Source organism: Xyrauchen texanus, chromosome 28, assembly GCF_025860055.1.
Source record: "Xyrauchen texanus isolate HMW12.3.18 chromosome 28, RBS_HiC_50CHRs, whole genome shotgun sequence".
Classification (NCBI taxonomy): Eukaryota; Metazoa; Chordata; class Actinopteri; order Cypriniformes; family Catostomidae; genus Xyrauchen; species Xyrauchen texanus.
Genome location: NC_068303.1, coordinates 36,602,216 through 36,626,219, shown reverse-complemented (window position 1 = coordinate 36,626,219; position 24,004 = coordinate 36,602,216). Strand labels below are relative to the sequence as shown.

Sequence of the window (24,004 nt, the reverse complement as noted above, 5' to 3'; positions counted from 1 at the left end):
TTTGGACCATCAACAAACTAGCTAGTTACCATGGTCCACAATGCAGCTACCACATTAACATGGTTTTAACTGAATCTTCCAGCACACATACAATAATTGTGCACAGACACAATTCATAGTTTGCATCATAGTTCAGTTCTCATTGGTGATACATTACTTAATGTCTTGATTCATCAGGTTTAATGATCTGTCTCAACTCAGCAGAGTGGTCATTCATTATGAAAACGACATCTCCTGTTAAACATTCATCTTTGCTAAAGATGCTATGACAACTGTGGAGGACAAACAGACCCTGGTTTAGTTAATTATTCATTCTGCAGGAAAAGAGCCGGATATGACCCGCATGCATCCATACCGATAATGGCAAAAACAAAATATCCAGTTTAAAAAGTATTTAAACAGTTTGATGGGGGATAGATGTCTTTGTGTCATGTTAATTAAATGGCAAATGATTTTGCTCTCAATGGTGACTTTCTGGCAAGAACACCAGAAAACACTTGAGAACTATTTTTAAATGTCGGATGAAAGTGGCAATCTATTTGGACTAATAGGAACTCTAATGAGGAACCAAGCTGTATGATGACAAATCTCTAGTATGGTCCCTCAGACAGCAAAACTATGGCTAAATCCAATCTGCATACTTCTACTCGGTACAAAAAGTAATTCGTTAGCAATGTTAAAGTACATACTTTTAAGGATGAAGTAAGCAAGTATAGGTCAATTGATAGTGGATTTTACCGATACCGATAACTAAGTTGGGCCGTACCAGCCGATAAACGATTAATCAACCCATAGTTTTTCAAATTGATACTGAATAAAAAATAACACTCAAAGTAAAATAGTGGTGAACTTTCTTACAAAAATAAAGTGCTGACTGAACCATGTAAATGTATTGTACCTGAATATGAAATAACTATAACTAATATTCAAATTTTAAAGTCAGCTGATTTTTAAATGTACATTGTTTCCTAAGTCCACAAGAGGGCGCATCATATAAATAAACCATTCAGCACTGTTATATTATTGCATAGAACATTCCTATCCTGGCTGTTAAAAATGAGCATTTCATTTTCAACTAATATGCATAAAATAAATACATAAAACGTTTTAGTCGATCCATATTCTCAAATGTTAAGTCAAACGTAAAATGAAGGGGGAAAAATCTTCAATAGACAGTTCACATGGTGTTACACTTGCACTGATTCCTACTACACAAGTCTGAAGCCTCAAAGTAACAGCGAAATACCACATTGTTTTTTATTCATTAAAGTTGTATGTAGAATAGCAATATTCACAGATAGCAGTGGTATTCACTGGTATTCACTCAGACTACAAGCCCAGGCCAGGGGCTGTTCAAACAGATGGAACACAACAGACTGGAACCGAACACGAGAATCTCGAGACACGTATTTCCAAGTTGAAAATCTTTCCTGACAAAGCATTTAAACAACTCATTGCTTAATCTGAGAAACGCTTATAAGAGAGAGCAAGACACAACAGCCAAAGTCCTCCACTAACCGTAAGGGGCTGTTCACAACGAACGCCTTTGCAACCATCCATTTGTTTTTCTATGTTAACAAGCGCTAGACAACATCTTTGTTTCCCTTTGTTTTTGATTATTCAGTGTCTCATTTTTTGTTTGGATACTGTGTCTAATTAAAAATAACTTTAAAAGCATATTGAGACACCTGCTTTCTGTTAAACTGTTTTGTTGCGCTGTGTCTAGCCTTTTTCAAAAATGTTCTTTTTCACAAAAGAAAGATCACGTCACCCCCCTCTTTATTTCACTCCCCTGGAGAACTGTAGCTGCAGAGCTGCACATCTCTTCTTTGAGCACTTAACTTGTCTATAATAATGGCACTGACTATTTAATTTAATTATTTAATAATAATAATAATAATAATACAAAAAACTTTCTGTGGTTTCTTTACTACTCTAGCTACTCAGGGAACTTGGCAGTGTGATACTGCAGATATTGTTGACTTTTGTATGATAAATTGCTTGTTATGTTCCTCATTTGTAAGACGCTTTGGCTAAAAGCATCAGCTAAATGACTAAATGTAAATGTTATAGCTTTTGTAAACACAGTCACTGTATCTGTGATGCTAAATATTTAAATCAATAGTAAATTGTCTGAGATTAGCTGCTTTAAATTAGCCAATGTACATGATTAAACCTTGGCTTATTTAGTGCTTCAGCAGTGCAAAACAGCAAAAACTGTGCTGTAGATCAATACTGTGCAATTGTGATGGTCGATGCTCTTGTTCAAACCACACACTGGTTTAAAGTGACGGCAAATCAATAAAAAATGTAAAGGTCAAATTTCATAAAATGGGAGCAGGATCTGTTTTCTTAGAAGAGGTGATGGGTCATAACAAATTAAAGACCTGAATTGACTTTGTAAAACTTTCAGGTTACAGTGGCAGCATGTTTATGCAGGCATATAGCAAAGAAGAAAATACACACACACACACACAGTGGCGAGACTTTCTTCCTGTGCAGTGCCTGATGGCTACATGTTCAAAGGCTCTTTTGCTTTTTCATTTAATCATTGGATTTCTTCAGCGTACAGTTTTGCTAATTTTCCAGGGGGTAATGAGAGAAAAAAAACTTTCAAAGACATGAAAAGCGCTTCCAGTACCATAACGGAAAAGCCTATGGCATTGTAGAACAGATCAAAGATCAAACATATGAAGAATCCCATTTTTCTACATTGTTGTTGAACATTGCCAAACTGTGTCCAAAATTATGTTTTTTCAAATAAAGTGCAGAATTATTCCCTTGGAATTTACTTTCAGAGGCATTTATTCTCCCTTTTTCTCCCCAATTTGTATCGCATCAATGCTAAGTCCTCGTGGTGGTGTAGTGACTCGCCTCAATCCGGGTGGCGGAGGACGAATCTCAGTTGCCTCCGCGTCTGAGACCGTCAATCCGCGCATCTTATCACATGGCTTGTTGAAAGCGTTACTGTGGATATGTAGCACGCGTGGAGGCTTCACGCTATTCTTCGCGGCACCAAGAACAAGAACCACATTATAGTGACCATGAGGAGGTTAACCCAAACTCTGCCCACCCTAGCATCCGGGCCAATTGGTTGCCAATTGGAAGCCTGACTGGAGTCACTCAGTACGCCCTGAATACAAACTTGAGACTCCAGGTTTGGAAGTCAGCACCTTTACTTGCTGAGCTACCCAGGCCCCCCTCAGAGGCATGTTTTTAGTTTATTAGGACAATTTTGGTTAATCTATTGTATATAAAAACACAGCGTGTCCTCCATTTGTGTCAAATACCTAAATTACATTTAAAAAAGTTTAATTAGGTTGAATATGAATAACTATAAAATCCAATTCACTACAGTGGCAGTATTTGCCCCCACATTTGAAAAATCTGGGGCATTTTTGTCACTTTTTTTTTTTTTTGCCTCATGCGTGGTTTATTTTTCACATGTTTTGATTTATTTATCTGTCTCAGGGAACACTCACATTAAGCAGGGCTTCCTGGCGCTGGGGGAGGGAGGACAGCTGGGATTCTGAGTGGTAGAGGGTCATGCCCTTCCGGAGGGATCGCAGGTCTCCAGGATTACACTGTCAAATGACATGGAGAGAGAAAGATAGGCGTTAGAACTTCTGGTGTACGTCCAGGTGAAAGTGGCATGAAAGTAGATTAAATAAAGATGTCAGAGGTGAATTCACTAAAAATGTATTGTGCCTGCTGATAGTGCTGTTTATTTGTATTGCTGTATGCATTGTTTAGCACCTGATAAAGGATTATTCCATGTCAAATCAACCACATTTCCCTGGCTGAAATGTAAGATTTGGTTAATACTTTTTCTGATGAAAGGTAAACATTAATGATTCATAAATTAGCCAAAATATTAAATGTCACAGGTCAATCTTTACTTATTAATTCATTATTTTTAAGATTATTTAGTATTATATATATATATATATATATATATATATATATATATATATATATATATATATATATATATATAAACAAATAAATAAAAATGGGGGTAACTTATTAGTCAAGAAGAGATTCTGAAAGCATTTTACACAGGTGTTAACATGAATTTCAGGTTTTATAATAGGAATAGTAACAATAATTACAGTAACTAGGATATTTTTGAAAAATAAACTATGGTTCATCTTATCAGCAGATTGGACTAGAAAGAGCGAATTTGCTCTTAACAATTTAATTTACTTGTAGGAAATTATTGCACATTTATTAAAATATGTCGCGACCCAAAGTGTATGGCTATATAGCTATATCAAAATGCTGTTCTAGAGTTATAGGCACTCAAACTTCAGAAAAATAACACAAAAATGTGTTGTTTTCCCCTCATTTTTGGACTCAAACCACATAATGCAACAAGGGGAGCTGAAGCCAACTGATTTTAGTAATAAATCTACCTAATTCTGTGTAAAAAAATTTAATAATGAGGTTATTTCTAGGGTTATTAAATTATTTTTGTCTATTCCAAAGGTTACAAATGTAATGAATCTTTTTTTTTTTTACCTTAAAATAGAAAAGGTTCTGAATGGACTGAGTTTTTAAATAAAAGCTCCAAATGTTATAAAGGCCCAAAATAATACTTTGTGTTTTAAAAAAAACATATACTATATTTACAATATATATATATATATATATATATATATATATATATATATATATATATATATATATATACACACACACACCTTTGAAAATATATGACACTGTCCTTGCCAAACCTAAAAACACAATGTAGTCCAAGCCACAAGTCTTACCATATTTAAATTATAATCTTAATCTCATTTTAATCTAAAAACTCTCCAATTTTGTGTTTTATGGATAATTTTCTAAAATAATGTTAAGTGAATTTTCTAAAAGACAACTTCAAAAGCATCCAAATAACCACATTATTCAATTCATTCACTATATGCCCATTTTCTCTTTGTTTTATGCTGAAAACGGCTTTACAGTCAATTACGAATGACATTATGAATCACGCACTCTACATTATTATTTGTATTTTTACAAATATTTTTTTAATTCAAAACGGCGAATTTCGCAAAAAGGCGAGTAGTTAAATTTTTTGACAATTACTGTTGGTCTTGTACAACATTTCTATCTTAATATAGTGGGATAATATTGCATGTTTAATTAGATATTTACATCCTACATGCACTAACATTCCTAATCTTAATTGCTTTAAAATAACCATTAATTAACCATTTTAGTCAAATTTATGTTGATCCCCAACCCCAAGGAAGGGTTAAACAATTATTTAATCCCAGTGCATATGGACTGCCGCCGAACAACTGGAATATAAATGATTTGGCCATATCAAAAAATCTGGACTGAATGCAATTTGCAAAACACAATTACGCATCTTGCAGGCTGGTTCTGAGTTCTAGGTTGTGGAGGATGCTCAGACTACCATGATCTGGCTTATTGTACTGGGACTGTTCAGCATCACTTTGATGTAGGCACCTAAATCGGCTCTTTAAACTGTTGAAAGTGCACTCAACTACACTGTGCATTTGGATTTATGCATGGTTATAATGCTCTTCCCCATCATTTGATCATCATTTGTTGAATAACTGCTCCGTTAATCACTAGAAAATGTAAACTTGCTTCTCTCTTTAAAATCTGCTTACTGCCAGGTAATATCACAACATTACTTGCAGCAGACAAATAGCGCTGAGTATGGTGAATAAGGCACAATATATAATACACCTAATTTGCATATAAAGAAGGCATGTTCAACTGATAGAGAAATAACTTAATACAAATATGTCACAGCACTATTTTAGTGCATTTAGCTATTGGTAAAACTAGACTGCGGGTGGTTAGTTAGTTAAGATGCAGGTTTTAGCACTGCATTTGAGCATGCTAAATTGGCACAACTGTTAGACAATTTGCCCCAAATCACCGGATATTTGATTTGCATTTGTACCCATGTGTTAGTAGTACCCTCAACATGCCAGAACAAACCCCCACACAGCTTCCTGTCTTCTTTCCTTAAGATATTCTTGACAAAAGAAAATAACCTCAAATCTCTTTATGCTGCTATAATAGAGACACCCACAGGCTGTAACTGGCATCATCCCTAATCACCAACAATCCCTTTGACATTTTCAATGTCCTGCTCTTGTGTTCTCTGAATGGGCACAGCACGTGATCACTGAAAGAGGACCTATTAATAACTCTGTCATTCTCTCATAGAAGAGAGGATGTGCTTTGGGTGGCTGCAAGAAACATCTGAACTTCACATACCGCCTGCAACCTAAACAATGATGTATCGCCTTCTAACCATCGATGGTATTTAAGACTCCTTGATGGAACAGACATGCCATATGATTCCCTTTTGAGTCCACCTGTGAAAATGTTTCTATTTTGCATTTTTCTAATTGAATAGTCTTTTTTCATTACAATTTACATTAGCAGAATAACAATTTTTTTAACACACTTGCTTTAAAAAGGACCTTGCCTACATGATTATCACAATTCTACATGATCATCACAATTCCCTGCAAAGTGTAACAAATGTTTCTTCATTTGTGTGTCCTAAAATGCACAAATGTCAACACTGATGTAGAATGTAGAACACAATCCTTTGAGAGTTTTCTTCCATCATCTATCAGGACAGGACCCCAAGATATGTGTGCTCTTTTCATTCTAAAGTTATGACTGTCTGACCACAATAAAGTGTGTAATGCAGCTCACTTCCAATTATTCTGATGGAGAAGTATTCTTATAGAGAAAGGCAAGGATGCTGCCTACTTCACTGACTCAGGGTATGAATGCCTCAGGAGCCCTTAAACTGCATGTTTGTGCTTAGTTTACCATTGCAGTAGGTGAGAGTTGGTCATGTTTTGTGTGTATGGTAAAAAAAATATTTTCTGTGTGTGTGTGTTTGAAAAGTTTTACCCCTATGTTTACATTGGGTCAAATGCATAATTAAATAATAAGGTACAAGGGGCTATGCTACAATGTGAATATTAGAGCAGTCCAAATTAATGCATTAACACATACGAGTAATTAGAAAAGTTTAACACATAAAATGTTTTTAAAATCGTAATTAATGCAATTACCGTTACTACAGCAGAAACCAGCATACACACTGGTTGACAGGGCGATGTGTCTGCCCTGAATCATTACACTGGCATTTTAATTACCACAGAAGCATGCCAAGTCTTAACTATCACCAAAATGCAGAATGAGATATTTTTGTCTACAAGTGCTTTTCAAGTGAATCACGTGGCTTCAAGACTGCTGTAGCATAGTATGGCCACAGTCTGCCGTCTAAATTTAATATTAATATTGTGGAGAAAGAGTGTTTAAGAGGTTTAAAGCCCATTGCAATGAATATGCAAACTATGCAGGGACTAATTCTTTCATATGGTCAAACTCCCACTAAGACTTTGGGAAACGTTTAATGCTACTTGAATTGGTGCTATTTTAGTGCATTTCTATCTTTATACTGTGGAAGACTTTGTTCTGAAATTTTGAATAAAGCATTATATTGTTAGATTTTTTTTTTATTTCCTAAGAAAGAAAGAAATGCATTTTGACAGGAAAAGCACTTTTCAGCACTTTTAAAATCTGCTATTTATCACAATTAAGGACAAACAATTATGTGATTAATCACCAGTTTTCTTGAATATAGTCTAAAACATAATTTTATTAAGTAAATTCATTAAATGCACTCATATAGTCCTTGACATGTAAACTAAGGTTAGTTAATACTGTAGTTATTAGCTTGGTGAAAAGCCATTTTGTATCAAACCTGTTAAAAGCCACACAGGATGCATTCTTATGTTCGTCTGCACTATTATTTAATTGATGGTCTACGTAAACATGCGATTTAGCTGTCAAATATTTAAAACAGTTAACCTAATTTAGAATACATTTTTCATGTTCATTTATTTATTTATTTGATTAGCCATATAATAAGCAGGATAATGTGCCATAGTGATTGCATGTTGGGACATGCGTAGACTTGTTGACTGTAGACTTGGTGACTGTTAAATAACCAATTAAAAATATTAACTAACTGTATAGATGTCATGATTTACTGTTGTTTGCTTTGTGTTTCTCCCCTGTCACCTGTTCATCCTGGACTACATTTCCCATAATTCCCTGCCCTCATCACTGCCAGCGGTCCTCAATTGTCCTCACATGTGTTTCAATAACTCATTATCCCTTGTGTATATAATGCCCTGATTTCTGCTCAGTCCTTGTGAGTTGTTATGTTTATGTATGTAATTATCTAGTTCATGTTCCGGTTTAGTTCTTGTTTATGATTTGATCTTACTTCCTAGTTCTAGTTTTGTATTTCAATCTATTCTTTTATCATTAAAAATGTGCTGCACTTAGATCTAGCTCTCATGACCACCTTTCAGACATTACAATAGAATAACAACCTTTCTATTTATCATTACACTACTGGCTGTAGTACCAGTTGTAATGCGTTACTGAAAATATGTAAGTATAGTTTTTTCAGTGTTTCACTGTATGAAATTAATTGTAAAAGTTATTGTTTTCACTCATTTCAATACTATGCACATTAAGATATTTTCAGATATTTTTTCATCCACAATTGCTTTAAAATATGTTTTTTTTCTAGATTGTTCCTCAATACACTACACAAAAACGTAGTTCTACAGGTAAACCAGTGTGATCCATAAATAGTTAGAAATACAACCTCTTTACAATATATGCTTTGGCTTCTCCTTTATATAAGACAGCCACATACCACTTAACAAAACTTGTTGTTTAATAAAAAAATAAAAGCATTAAAAAATGCACTTCAATTACATACATGCATGTAGGCCTACAGATGAGACAGAAACAGTGGTAGTAGTTTATACACTTACTAAATCATATACTGCTTGCCAAACTGGCTGACAGATTACCAAAATAGCCAGAAGTATTAGGCAAAAGGGAGAACAAAGAGGCATATAAACACAAATACATATTAGTAATTGTGATGCTGCTAAGTCATACCACCCAGTGGTGAATGTTACTTCATAACTTTTGATATTGAATATATTTTTCAACACCAATGACATATGGTTCACTTAGATATTTTTAAGCCCTGTACAAACAGTGAATTTATTGCTTGGCATCACTCGTCACTGTACTGTCAACAACGCAGTGCCCATGAGGGGGTGACCCGCTCATTGTAAAATTAAACGCTTTTATTGGGTTACTGACATGACTGCAGTCTTTATCTAATATGAATGTACATCATTTTCATCATATTTCTATCACATCATGTGTAAAATGTTTTAATTAGCAAAAACTTACTGAGTGCACATTTAAAAAATGTAATGCTCTGGCCGGTCTTTGTCAAGTATCTTGAGATGGTATTTAGTTACTACTGAGTGGTTAGTGATCCGTTACATGCCTAAATAATTTGATTTGCACATACTGTAGCAAGTAGGTTTCCCTGGTTTCAGTTTGCTTCATTAAATTTGATTAACCAATGAGAAATCCTTTTTTAGCCATGGACTATTCTTAATTTATGCGTGGGTTACTGGTTCTTAAAATATCAATAGGTTAAAAGTCGAGACTAATTATTGTTTAAGTAAACAATTATATATATTTTTTCATTTTAATTATAACTATGAATTATAATTTCAAGACCTATGTCATGAATTTGAATATGAACAAATTATTTCACTATACATCAGGTTATTTTTAAGATCAAACTGAAGGTAATGAGAGAGTGTCGAAATTCCAGCAGACTGATGCTATTTCTCTTGTCATCTTTTCAACACAAACTGAGAGGCTCGCCCTCTGAAAAACCTGTGCTGTTGGAATGTAACCAGTTTGAAGAGCCAAAATTACTCCCCTGACAGTATTATCCTCTAACAACATCAGAACAATAAAGCGATTAGTCAAACAACTGGCTACAAAGTCCTGTGCAATTATTCCTCCCTGAACAGCCATACTTTAGATTCTTTCTTCTATACGACACTCTGGAATACTTAATTTTAAACTGGTCAATTAAATATTTTTGGTGAACATAAGCAGGTACTTATACAAACACTAACTTACAAACAATGTTTTGTGTAGAGTTGTATAGATTTATTTGTTAAGAAGCAGTGAAATAAGCAGGATAATGTACAGTCAGGCGGTCATTATCGCATTTATGATTACCCTGCCAGGGTTCATTTCATGTAAGCGTAGCGTAGTTCAAGTGGGAAGAGTATCAGCTGTACATCTTCCCACCATTAGCTGTGTAATTCCCAGTCAATCACATGTAAGCTGTTGCTTTATAAGTCTGCTCCCAATCTATCGCATTGCTGTTTCAGTGTGCTAACACGGCAACCTCCACCACCCCACCACCACAAGTTGAGTCCCGTCCTGCACGGGGGTAGGCTCCTCGCCCCTGCCTCCTATCTCCGGCAGGATATGACGGTTCCGAGTACAACTTCTTCGGACCGCCAGACGGGGCCTACGCCAAAGAGAAACATTACTTTTCTGTTTTATATTCATCAAATAAATGTTATCTTAAATCTCACTCAAGTCTGCAAGTCTTCCTGATAGAAATGATAATGACTGGCTGACTGTACATAATCTCTTACAGACACACTTTATCTAATAGTCAAACATGATTTAACTCAATTCAACTGGCACAGAGTGGTTCGTTTCCTTTCAAAGAAATAGGACGATGTCTAAGATAGATATAAAGACGTTTATGAAAAATGCAAAAGATATTTTACATTTGTCAGGCATGAAAAATTTATGCTGCACTACCTGTGTTGTTTGAATAAATGATGAAGTCATCTCAACATGGCGGGACAAGCTTTTGAGCTCACATGTTAGAAACCCCAGAGCGCAGCCCAGTGTTAGCACAAGCACTTAAGCTAGCATGCCATTTTACACAGCAACTTTTAAAGTCACACAAATAAAGAGCGGGAATGTAGCGATAAGAGACAGACAAGAAAAGCTAGGAGGAAGTAGAGCTCCACCACCACAGAGCAAAAGTGTAGGACAATTACCTTCATGGGTATCTTTGATAAGCTATAACGGCCACAGGGCTGGGAAAGAACAAGAGACATTTCAAAACACCAATTAAACATGTACAAGGACATTATCATACAATGCCTTTATAAGGGCTGTCATAATCATAAAAAAATCACATGGACTGATTACTTCAACAGAAGCATATACCATCAATTAACAACTTCTAAAGGATTATTATTTATCGTTACAAATGTATTTGCCTATGTAAAGAAATTAATGGAATGTTTTACTTCCAGAACCTGGCTGTTGCTCTCTATTGCACAAGTAGGTGGTATTAGTGGGAGAGATATTCTCATTGTAGAGAGCATTTTATTGGACAAATAATTGCCCATGTGTGCAAGATAAGTCATCAATATTTTGGACCTGTTTTCCCAGAAGAAAAAGAACATTAATTCAAAATGCTTACATTTTATATATGATAAATGTTAGTCTGGTCAACTTTTAGGAGTACACTAGCATATAACAATGTCACAAAACTACACAAAAAACATTTGAATTTAAAAGGGTTTTAAATTAGTCTGAGGGCCCATTTTTGCTGACAATCTGAGAAATTGGCCTATTACTGGTTTCTCCTTTTCCATACATAAAATGTCCACTTTGTTAATTTCAAAGACTTCACAAAAATTATGTAATTATTGGTATTTTCACAAGAAAATTAAGGCAAAGGAAACCACATAAACAAGCAAATATTACATCACAGATGTTAAATGCACTCAGGTGATAATGATCAGGCGATTATACAGTATCTTTACAGTTTCTACCAGGGTATCAAAATAAAGATAATACTTCAGCAAAAAAAAAAAGTCTTGCATTGTGTCTTTCCATGAGCACAGACCTTTCAATCCATGGGTCACATGAGTTGTTATAGGTTTTTTTTTTTTAAATATATACTGTATAATTTCATGACTTTCGGTTCCATTAACAGTTCTCATATGTGCAATTTTCACCCGATGTGGGCTGAACACTGTACTAAAATATTTCAAATGTAGCCCATATCAAATAATTTTCTGAACCACTGATTGCAACCCTGTTGCAACATAATCCCCGCAATGCTTCTGTAAATAACAAACATGGCATCCGAGAAAGACTTTCTTTTTCTTTGCTTTGCATGAGCTTAAATCTTTCATTCTGTACTTTATTTGTTTTCATGCATTGCTTGTTTAAATGTTTTCAACAACAAAAACAACAACAAATACAGGACATAATATAAGCTTGTTATAAAAAATTTGATCACTGACACAACAAGTAAAGCCACCTCCTGCTGGTAGTGTTTGAGTGGCCATCTTGGTGTGCCCCAACTACTATAGAGCCTCAATGACTGACAGCCGAACACACAGCTGTTTCACCGTCTCTGACCTCCGAATATGACAGTTACATTTTGCGCTCTAGTGACAATCAAGATTAACTTTTAATTTGCTCGTTATGGATAACTTTCATTATGAGGCAGAAGATACACACAAATCGCAATGTCAGAACACTTACCTTTCCAGATGTCCGGTTTTTCAGTGCAGCAAACATTCACCAAGGGATGTGGCAAAACTGTTCACAAGTTGTAATGCAAATGGAAAAGCTGTAATATCTGCTTGTGATAGGGTGACAACATGTCCTTTCCCCCGGAGAGAACTTAAAAAGTCAGTGTGGAGTGGGACATGGTCGTGTGTCTCTCAGTGGGGAGAGAGGAAGTGGTAAGGGCCATCACCTTGTGATTGTTGATATTAAACACCTGTCTCATTTCAGTGATGGCAGAGAAGGGCTGGAAAAGGCCAGCGGAATGCCAGAGATTCTGTGATGCTCACACACCAAAAACAGTAAGAGACTGGGTGAAAAGCACATTTGAGTTCAAGTTCTGAGAAATAAAACATGCTTACGTAGACTGCAACACTGGCTCCTTTTTCCTTCTTGCTGGAACTTCTATACTGGTGCCAACACCCGGGAAAAGGAAGACGACTGGCCACTTAGACACCTCACCTTTGGGTGAAGTCATCCGTGCCCTGGATAGCATCCAGGATGATGCTGTGCAGCTGGGCGAAGCCGACATGGCATGAAGCCTACCCGGAAGCTGGAGAGCAGCAGCCCAGATCTCTCTCTCTCTCTCTCTCTCTCTCTCTCACTCTCTCCTTCTTGCTCCTCCTCCCCCTCTTGTCCCTCCCTCTCGCCCTATACCTGCTCCCCGGAAACAGGGAGTGTTTCCACCCAAACCGGCGCCCGCCTCCGCGGGCTGCACTATGCGCTGGCCCCCTACTCCTCTCCGTCGCCCTTCCCAGGTTGATCCGTCACAAGTGGTCTGTTGGTGTTGCAGGGAGCCAGGACACATCCAAGACCAGTGTCCAGTAATGGAGGTGAAGACGTGGATCCAGTTCCCTTACACGCCGCAGACTGCCCCGATCTAGCAGGGATGCACCGCATACTGGTAAAAATTAAGGACCGTACATACCAAGCCCTGTTGGATTCTGGTTGTAATCAAGAATCGATTCACCACGGCTTAGTTCATGATGGGACTTTGGGTGCAAAACACAAGGTGATGGTGAGGTATGGTGATGATCAAGAGTATCCGGTAGTGACTGACAGCAGTCATTAAATTCTGGGAAAAAGCATAGAGTGGAGGCCGCGGTTAATTCCAAAAATTAGGAACCTGCTGCCCCAATAGGAGGACGCTCAGGCATGCAAACACTGAGGTAAAATTGAGAAATGCACCAATGCACGGATGTGCAAGTGATGCGGCCACCGTACTGCGGAACACACAATCACCTAACATGATTGGTGACTACCGAATGCTCCAGTAAAATGAATATTGCTGCTGAAGCGGTACTGATGCATATGATAAGACTTATGATGAAGAGCAAATTGAGACATTTGAAGCAGAATTTCTGGAACCCCATCTACAGCTAATTGCATTGATGATTGTTCCCCAAAAGGAGAATAAACCGAGAACTAGCCTGAGTGTATAATCCTGATGTAGACCAGCTGGTGACGAGCGTGACATCAAGTTGAGTAATAATTCCACATGAAGCAATACTTGCTTGGAGAAGTGAGGCATGTAGTCTGACGTATGTTTCACTTGAATGTGTTAGAGTAAAAACAACGAAAGTATGCAAACAATAGAGACAGGTGTGTAGGCTTATAAAGCGGAGGTTGTATTGTGATTGGATGAGATGCCTGATTGAATGAAAGTGCAAGGATCCAGAGTCTTCCTGCTACAGCTTGCACTTCCATATTCAAGCACAAATAAAAATTTTTGTGACAGTCTTCAGTTTTTCCAAAAAATTGTATTTACTTGTTCTTTGAACTGTTATGGCTGTTTAAAACAATATCACACTTGCAATTGTGCTGTATGGCCCTAAACACAGTCAAACTGGTTACTGAATAAATGTTTTACCAATGACTAAATTATGAATATCCAATTTGAGAACTGTTGAAGTCTCACGAGCTAGGATCAATTGTTGGATTGCATTTCTGCCTCTAAAAGTATGTAAATATGCCTTTTACAAGAATTTAATAAAATGTATTTATGATTTGTTCATTTGTTACAGTATATGCTCTATAGAAATCTGAAATTATCTCATTATTTGGCAACAGGAGGCCAGTAAATGCACTGCATTTCTTATTTCCAAATAATCTTACTCAAAAGTACTGACATAATTATTAAGCAGAATCAGAATCGGAACCGGAATCATTAGGAGGAATCAAAATTGAAAATGTTCGATTCCCATCCCTAGTAGTAAGTGAGTTACAACCAAAAGCATCATCTATCAAAACAACAGAAATGGCTTTTAGGAAAAGCTTAGTGTATGTATCCTGGGAAATCAAGAGTTCAGCTCAGTTCATGTTCGCTCACCGTGTTCTCTGCTCTGCTCTAAATTAATCATACTTTTAAGTGAATTTACTCATTCTCAGGAGACCGCTGCAACGAGAAGCAAATGGTTTCTCTTATTTGACCAGGGGGGAATGTAACTCACTAGCATTTTAATCATAGCCTAACAAAGTGCTTTCCATACTGGGGATAAAATGTTGTCAGACATTCAAAGATGTTCCACAAGCTCAGAGAAAGAGACTTTGTGTTGAAAAAGACGCAACAATTTAACCACACTGTTGTCTGGTACACACACATTCACTGCGGGAGAGTGGGTGGGTGGTGATGAAAACGTAATGAAGATATATGATTTAAAGAGAAAATTATTGTGATTATCCAAGGACTCTTTCAAGCTTTGTTCCTGAGAGAACTGTATTAAATACTTTACCCTACAAAAGTTTCTTAAAACTGTTTGTAGTGAGCCTTTTAAAGTCGTCATTTTTATTTGTATAGCACTTTTCAGAACACACATCATTTCAAAGCAGCAAGTGTCCACATAGTGTTCTCAATGGATGGTAATTAGCAGAGTTGGGAATCTGTACGCAACGCTACAAACGAAAGTTTTTCATGAACATTGCTTTTTTGTAATATTGTATCGCACGCACAGGTTTGCAGCCATTCAATTCTGTGAACATGTTAGTTTGCATAGTTCATTAAAATGATTAATTAGTTTAAAAACTATTCCCAAATTCATGAAGTCCCTGTGGATTCACCTGCATGGAATTTAAGTCTTATGTAAATAGTTTTTACATGTAGAGAAGCTAACTAATTTTCTAACTTCTAACTACTGTAAATTTTGAGTAGCTTAACAAGCTACAGTTTCTAAGTAGCCTGCCAAACACTATTAATTACACTTGAGCATTTTTTTAAAAAAAGGGCATGGTGGGTTCATTTCAGATGGCAAAACTTTAAGAAATCATTTAAGTTTAACTCCTAACCCAAACCTAAACCAAACCATATAGTGTAACCCGTTACCCAACCATTAGCTTAATAGGACAATCACTGTTGTGTACAATGCAAGATAAACATCAGAGTTTTGAACAAGCACTCTAACGATTTTTCCAAAATTTACCCTAAACCTAACCATGATTTTAATAGAAAAATACATTTTGTGCACCATGGAAGAAAACATTGGGTTTGGAATGAGATGAGGGAAGCGTATTGCAGGTTATTGTCATACATTACTCAATTGTATGTATTTGTGAGTAACCAAATGTAATGTTTAATGTGGGTGTTCATGTATTTCATGTTTAGATGTGTTTTGAGTCCATGTCTTTTATTTTGAAAAGTTTAGTTCCTGTTTCCCTTCTCATGTGATGTCCTGTTTCCCTCCATGTTCATGTGTCTTGTTTTCATTGGTTTATTGTCTTGTTAACTTGTTATCAGTTCTGTTATGTCATGTCATTGGTTCATGTTTCTTTGCCTTTTTAGTTCAGCCTTGTGATTGGTTTTCTTGTTAATGTTTTACCCAATGTCTATGTATTTAAGCCCTAATGTTTGCCATTGTCTCTTGTCAAGTATTGTTAATGTAACTTTGTTCTTTTGTTTCAAGCAAAGTCTAGTTTCATTTAAGTCATATTTATGTCAAGTGTATAGTCATGTCAAGTTCATGTTTTTGTTAGTTCACTGGTTTAGTTAGGGTTTTTGCATAATTACATTCTGTAAATAAACTGCACGTCTTCGTCTAACTGTGTCCAGCATTATTACACCAAATTTGTTCACAGACATTTTCTGTCTTAAAATAAAGTGTTGGATAGGTGGCTAGCTAAAATTGAATCCAGTATTCATTGATTTTAAATGTTGTTTGTTGATTGGTTGGTCTCTATGAAAATAAAAAATTGGTATTACACTTGGTCACTTCATGCACTTTTACCTCCGGAGGTGGTTTGGGACAAATTCCACACAAAACTTGGTCAAGTGTAAATGCATCTGGCTGTTTAAGCCAGACATGTAATCTTTACTCTGCCCAAATAGCGCTACATCAGCATAGGAAAAATTCAACCATAAATACCCGAAAGTCATAGCCAAGTTGTACGATTTCTTATGATTTTGTAATCTCAAAAGCATTATTATGAGTTGCCGTGAGACTATGTTGGCTGTAACGCTTTATCTCTCCTTTTTCACAAGATGGGCTTGCAACAAGTGATTTGTTGTTGAGTGTCAATGTTAACTAAAGCAGGTGAATAAATTTGTGACTTTTGGTGATTTGGTTGTTTGTGATGCCCTCTGGATAAACAGGAGAACTTGAAATGCTATTTCAGCATGTAAAACCCATTCAATCTCCTCAAGGAGAGGGTCAATTAAGGCCAAAGATGCTGAGGTACACTATGACAACCACAGTATGATGGTATGATGCTCCGTCTTCTTTCCGGAGGGGATACAGCACGCCAACTGATCTCAGCTCAAACCACCCTGAATTAAAGATTGATAGATGCCCTTTTCATAACCCCAAAGTGCCTCCACTAAGGTTGGCATCCAATGCCAACCCTGCTGAGAAATTTAGCTTAAAACCAGCCTAAGGAAGTTTGCTGGTCTTAGCTTGTTTAAACTGGTCTACTTGGTCTCCGGGTTTGGCCAAGCTGGTGTTCAGCTGGTCTAGAAGGTCTCCCAATTTGGCCAAGCTGATGTTTAGCTGGTCTAGCTGATCTCCTAGTCTGGCCAAGGTGGTATTTAGCTGGTCCAGCTTGTCCCCCACACTGACCAAGCTAGTTTTCAGCTGTTCTAGCTGGTCTCCCAGTCTGGCCAAACAGGTGTTCAGCTGGTCTCCCAGTTTGAACAGCTGATAAGACTCAAAAACCCCTCTCAAACCATCAAACAGACCAGCCTGACTAGCTGACAAAGTTCCAAAACCCCATTAAATCGTTCAGAATAGACCAGTATGACTGGGAGGCCAGCTAATCAACTTAGGCTTGTATAAGCTGTTTTTTGTTTTTCTGCAGAGAAATTTAGGTCCAGATTACGTTTATAATTAAGTCCTAAATAATGAAAGCATGTTGTTAACTCAGTCCTTACTTGTGACAGAAGTTTGTTGTTTTTGTCCTCTAGAATGCGGACCTTGGTTTCCAACTGCTGAATATAGTTTGAGGATGCATCTGGAACAGAGAGAGAGAACAAATACAACTTTAAAGCAGAGAATACAACTACATTAGTAAGCAGTTTTAGCTGCGTACATATATTTGATATGACTGGAAATACTGGAACACTATCACAAGGTGAAAATTCAGTTAAACTGAAGACTTTACACAGTGCTTGAAGTTAAGGAAAAAAGTACATGTACTCTCCTTGTTTAATTTAAATTTTAGTGTGTAGCTGTATGTGCATGTAAAAGTCTATGCCAAAGGGAGTTACTCTCTCCCACAGAAAACATTGTTCCTGAACTGCCTGAAATGCCTGGTTTGCAGTCCAGCCATTACTTCCATGACATAGCTACATCACTATGTAACACATAATGCCACCTAATGCCTGGGAGCTGAAACTGGGTTATGGTAAGGGGCGTTTCTTTTCCGACACACACTCTAAGCGGTTGACCAATCACAACAGACTGGGCCAACTGACCAATCAGAGTAGACTGGGCTGTTCGGCTACAGGGGGCTTTAAAGAGACAGGAGCTACAACAGAGCGTACAGCAATGTATAGTATGAGAAAAATAATGTGTTTTTTTTTTTTTTACATAAAAGTGTGTAAACCTATTCTAGTAGACCCCAAAAATAAAATTATGAACCTGTAAATGAGCATAATGAGCTCTTTAACATTTTTAAGATCTAGCTATAAATTCCTTCTTAAGATCTGGCTGAAGAACAAACATGACCTCAAACCCTAAACTAACAAATCTGCTAAAGTCTGTATCTTTGACAATATCAACCCACATAAGGAAAACAATGGCAATCTAATGTTGGTTCAGTGGTTACAAGTTCAGTGGTTACCAGTGAAATTGAGAATTGATTTTAAAATTTTACTTTTCGTTTTTAAAGCTCTACAAGGTCAAGCCCCTTTGTATATTTCTGAGCTTTTGACTAAATGTGCTATACAAATAAAATGACTTGACTTGACTTGACTAATGTAGAACTGTCTTTTTACATAAACTATATGTAAAACTGAAAAAAAGAGTAATGTCTGTTCTTCCTTTTTCTCTGTTATCCTCCCATTCAATGAGGGAAAAATTAGCCTTTCCTTGTCCTGCACATTTTTGGAATTTGTGCAGGAGTGAGAAACTTGTGCAGATAAAACACACATTTATATAGATCCAAACACAATCTAGATATATGCATGTATGCAGGTTTAGTGACACTTCACATTATCACTTTTTAAGAAAACTGCAGATGCTGAACAGATGAGGGTTGAGAAATGCTGTGCATATGAACTGACATAACTTCTGTAACGCTACTGGTATGAGCTGGTGATCAGTAAAATCCCTGAATAAATGTAGTGCAGATATCAAAATGTACAGTGTTATTTTAAAAGATAAATTACATAAATGAAGAAATAAATATACAAAGGAGTGTATTTTTTATCTTTTTCTAACAACTCTAATATTTAAAAGATTGTTTTCTTTTCATGAACATTATGGATAAAAGATCATTAAGACTTGACACTTGCTTTCATCCTCTAATGACTCTGAAGACTTCAGAAAACATGACGACATTTCCTGTAATGGAACATAGTGAGCAGTAAGAAAAGGAATTCTATTTTGGTCTGTTCTCCCCCAAAACCAACTGGATTGTTTCAGAAGACATTGCTTAAACCACTGGAGTCTAATTCCCAATGTGCTCTAAGTCCTCGTGGTGGCGGAGGATGAGTCTCAGTTGCCTTCGCGTCTGACACAGTCAATCCGCGCATCTTATCACGTGGCTTGTTGAACGCGTTACTGCGGAGACCCACACTATTCTCCGTGGCATCCACGCCCAACTCACCACGTGCCCTACAGAGAGCAAGAACCACATTATAGCGACCACGAGGACGTGAGCTCCGCTGTCTTCATTATCATTGGCTGTCGCTCGCGAATGTCGCTCATCATTTTCATAGTTAAAATTTTCTCAAATTGTCTTGTTGTTTTCCACGCGATCTCTGTCATCGACGGCCGCACAGCTCATGTCGCCGGAAGTCAATTTGCTCTTATTAAAAATGAATGGGATGGTGTTGCTGTCTTGCTCGATGTGATTGGTGGTGTGAAAGGGGCTTGAGGCAGCGCAGGATGACTTTAAATCCTTGACTGACTTGCGAGCATTAGTGCAAACTGATTAAGAATCACCTCCGATCCACAAAAACCCTGGAGCAGTGTCCTACTATAGTTCCAGCCACTACCAAAACTTATTCCAACTAGAACCCATTATTAGAAATCTGACTCCACTACCCCAAAGCACTTCTGAACATTCAGTTTCCATCATTCCAGTGAGTTCTTGTCAGCATAACTTGCCCAACAAGAGACCAAGTATTAGCTGGTGGTGTGGGGACAACTGAAGTCTCCTTTAGCTTGACAAAGCTCAAGGGAGTGTAGCCAGCCCAAAGAAACAGCTCTTCATTATCTCTCCATAAATCCCAATGGGACTAACCTGGATAACATTCAAGCAAAGGCGCAGGTTTGATTCTGCCTTTTAAAAAATCAAACAAACTGTACAAATGCACCATGTTTTCACTTGCACAGTAAACAGCTCATCAGCTCTTGTTTAAAAAGGAGCATTTATAAAAATAGATGATCAAAGGCTGTACAATTATAAAAATTCTGATCTGCTTCTAAGTTATTTGTGCATGTTAGTTAAGTGAAGTGGCTGTGTTTATGTGTGGTGGTGTGATGCGAATGAACGCTTGGGGGTGGGGTAGCGAGTCTGTCCCTCTCGCTTTGTCGCTTCCAATCGCATCAGCAATGCCATGACCCACTTCCATAATCTGTGGCACAAGAATCACGCGGGAATCTTCAAGAGAGGGTACATGGGCAGCAACTGTTTGGAGCAACTAAATCAACTCTATATATGATGACATCACAAGCAGCCCCATCCAATAGGAGTTACACCCATTAACACAATTGGGTTCGTAACTGCTAGCTATTATTGATATAATCACAAGACTCCAAATATGTATGCGTAGTATGAATTGCGCTAGTTGATAGCGTTGTTATTTGTTTAGTTTTTTAGAGTTTGATTCACTAAAGAGTGTACAAATCAAGTAACGTTGCAAACATGTACAAATTATGTTGTGAATGATATTTGCATAATGTAATTCCCCAACTTTCTGGTTGGTTCTACAAAATCTTATCTTCAGTCTTATTTTACTGGGACTGCACATTACACTACTGCGATCCAGACAACTGAATCGGCTCTAAAATGTAAATTTGACTGCACAGCGTGCCTGCATATTTGTATAGAGAATTGAAGCTGCCAATATCACAAGAAAAAGTACACAACAGTGTTCCACATGAGGTAAAAGCACAATGTTAATTGTTCCAGGTTGATTTTTGTGAATAAATTGGCACAATCTATATAAATCCTAATTTATATAAAAAAAGATGTGTGTTTGCACTAAAAAACAATGACTTAATAATGTTGGCTTGACAACTTGGAAGGTGGCGGCTCTCCGCGGGCATAGGTGCACCGTGAGCGCCTTGTCCACTGGGGGCATCACCGAGTAACCCCTGGCTGCTCCGCCACTGAGGGTAGTGACCTGCAAGTGCTGCCCCATGAGGAGGCAGACCCAGCCTTAGCATTGCTGTGTTCGGTGCGTGCTTTACGCATCTATTTGGATCGCATGCAGAGCTCTTTGTGTGCTTTGGTGGACAGCGGAAAGAAAGCGCTGTCTCCAAACAGAGGATTGCCCACTGGATCATTGACACCATAACTATTGGCCGGGAATCGAACCACCAACCCTGTGATTAGTGGACAACCCGCTCTACCACCGCCACAGCCGCCACAACTTCCCCTTGGGAGTGACTGCCACAACGCTGAACTACCCGCTGAAATGGCCGGGACCTTATTCTCGGCTCCTCAGCACAAAACCTGAATGAGCGGTATGCATGTCCCCTCATTTATACCCGTATGTCCGGGGGAGTGGCATGCAAATACCACTCGTCAATTCTCAATGGCCTTTTATCAAAGATCAGAGGTGTCTCGGGCTCTCAAGAGCGACCTCTAGTGTCATTACATCGACACAACATCTCGTTCCCTCCATCAGGAATTAACCGGAATGATTACCACAAAAATTTATTTTGACATGACCTTCCTTAAGGGCTGCACCACCGTGCCGCGGTTAGCACTGTCGCCTCACAGCAAGAAGGTCGTGGGTTCAAACCCTGGTTGCCCCGGCCTTTCTGTGTGGAGTTTGCATGTTCTCCCCGTGTCTGCGTGGGTTCTCTCCGGGTACTCCAGCTTCCTCCCACCATCCAAAAGACATGCAGGCTAGGTTAATTGGTGTCTCCAAAAAATTGCCGTGGATGTGGATGTGGAGGTGAGTGTGAGTGTATGTCTGTCTATGTGTGGCCCTGCGATGGACTGGTGACCTGTCCAGGGTGTCCCCTGCCTTTCGCCCAATGTTAGCTGGGATAGGCTCCAGCCCCCCGCGACCCTGTACACAGGATAAGCGGTTGATGATGGATGGATGACCTTCCTTTTCTTTAAAAAAAAAAAGCAGTAAGGCACTTACAATGGAAGTGAATGGGGGCCAATCTGTAAACATTCAAATACTCACTATTTCAAAAGTATAGTTCAAAAGATTTAAACAATATGTGTGTAAACATGATTTTAGTGTCATTAAATTGCTTACTAACCTTTTCAACTTTGTTCCATGACGATGTGATGTCAACAAACCATAAAATGTAAAACAACGATTTCAACTTTACTGCTTAAATAATACATGAGTTTTAACAGAAGATTGATTTTATAAAATTATAAGCTTCACATTTCTGTCTTTAAACCTTCCAAAAATTGGCCCCATTCATTTCCATAGTAAGCGTCTCACTGTAACCTTGTTTTTTGCTTTTTTTAAAGAAAAGAAGAGACGACATTTTTTGTGGTAATCAACATAGTCACAAATGCTGTCAATTGAGCTTAACTTCTATTAAACCTGGAATATTCCTTTAACACAAACCTTTAATCTGCTTTAACAGTCTCTCTCTCTCTCTCTCACTTTCTTTTTTTCGTTCTGTCTGTCTATCTATCCTTCAAACTTCAAAGTTTTTAAAAACTAGTTTAAACTTTTCAGACAAAGCTTAATCAGGCCAACATTAATACCTATCTAGTTTAAATATGACAAAGCGCAACACCAAACCAGATTAGTTCAACGGTTGTTTTTGAACAAGGTGTAGTTTTTTTTTCACTGAAAAAACATGTACAAAAGTGTTTACTTAAATCACACCTCTGGCGTCTTAGAAATACTGATAAGCCAACAGGAATGTTGTTCAACTTCCTTAGAACATCTGTTGCGACACACAGTGCTCATGGCTGCTTTAGTGTTTTAGATACGAATCAGAAGCTCTGTGTGTGTGTGTGTGTGTGTGTGTGTGTGTGTGTGTGTGTGTGTGTGTGTGTGTGTGTGTGTGTGTGTGTGTGTTGACATATTAGAGGTCACTCTACTATAAAAACATACTGTAAGTTTCAGAACTGAAAACGTCCGACTTTAATAGAAAAAGAGCATTTATTTAAACCAAGCTGCAAAAACAACTCGTTTGGAATTTGTGGAACTTGTGATGTCACAAGGACCAAATACACCTGTATATACATATGTCTCTTTAGCAAGACATCAATGCCTATTTTTCATCATTGCACCCTTGGCCCCACCCACTGGTGCTCAGTCAGTAAGAAAGGTGAAGAGGAGAGAGATGTGACTGTCATGGGAGATTCGTCTACACCCAAAGGGTGTACAGTACACTTTCATGTGCCTATCTGAATTTAAATATTTTTCTAAATAAATATGTCATAAATATATAATCATGCATCTAGTGCAACTATCAAAAGTTATAACCCTAAAATGAGACCCCCATTCTTTTTCATCTGGCTGTTTGCTGTCTTGCTGTTGTGCGGTTTTGAAGGCGTCCTGGACATGCACCCATCTGTGCTATTTTTAATTGTTGGTCTTTTGTAAACATGAACTAGATGGACATCTTTGATAGTTTTGATGTGTTTCCAGGTGAGCCGCTTTTTAAGA

The 24,004-nt window shown here is 37.6% G+C and overlaps 1 protein-coding gene across 3 annotated transcripts in view; it reads right to left on the bottom strand.

The window, feature by feature from the left end:
• The window catches only part of LOC127621760 (coiled-coil domain-containing protein 85C-B-like), a 61,924-nt gene that overhangs the window by 7,091 nt on the left and 30,829 nt on the right, over positions 1-24,004 (bottom strand). The window contains exons 3-5 of one of the 3 annotated variants that reach the window (XM_052095481.1): positions 17,888-17,967; positions 11,001-11,039; positions 3,483-3,584 (exon numbers count right to left, since the gene is read on the bottom strand). In XM_052095481.1, the coding sequence (XP_051951441.1) occupies positions 3,483-3,584; positions 11,001-11,039; positions 17,888-17,967 (221 nt within the window). Of the gene's footprint in view, positions 1-3,482; positions 3,585-10,146; positions 10,454-11,000; positions 11,040-17,887; positions 17,968-24,004 lie in introns of those variants that run through there. The other 2 variants (XM_052095483.1, XM_052095482.1) reach the window with 2 other exon arrangements.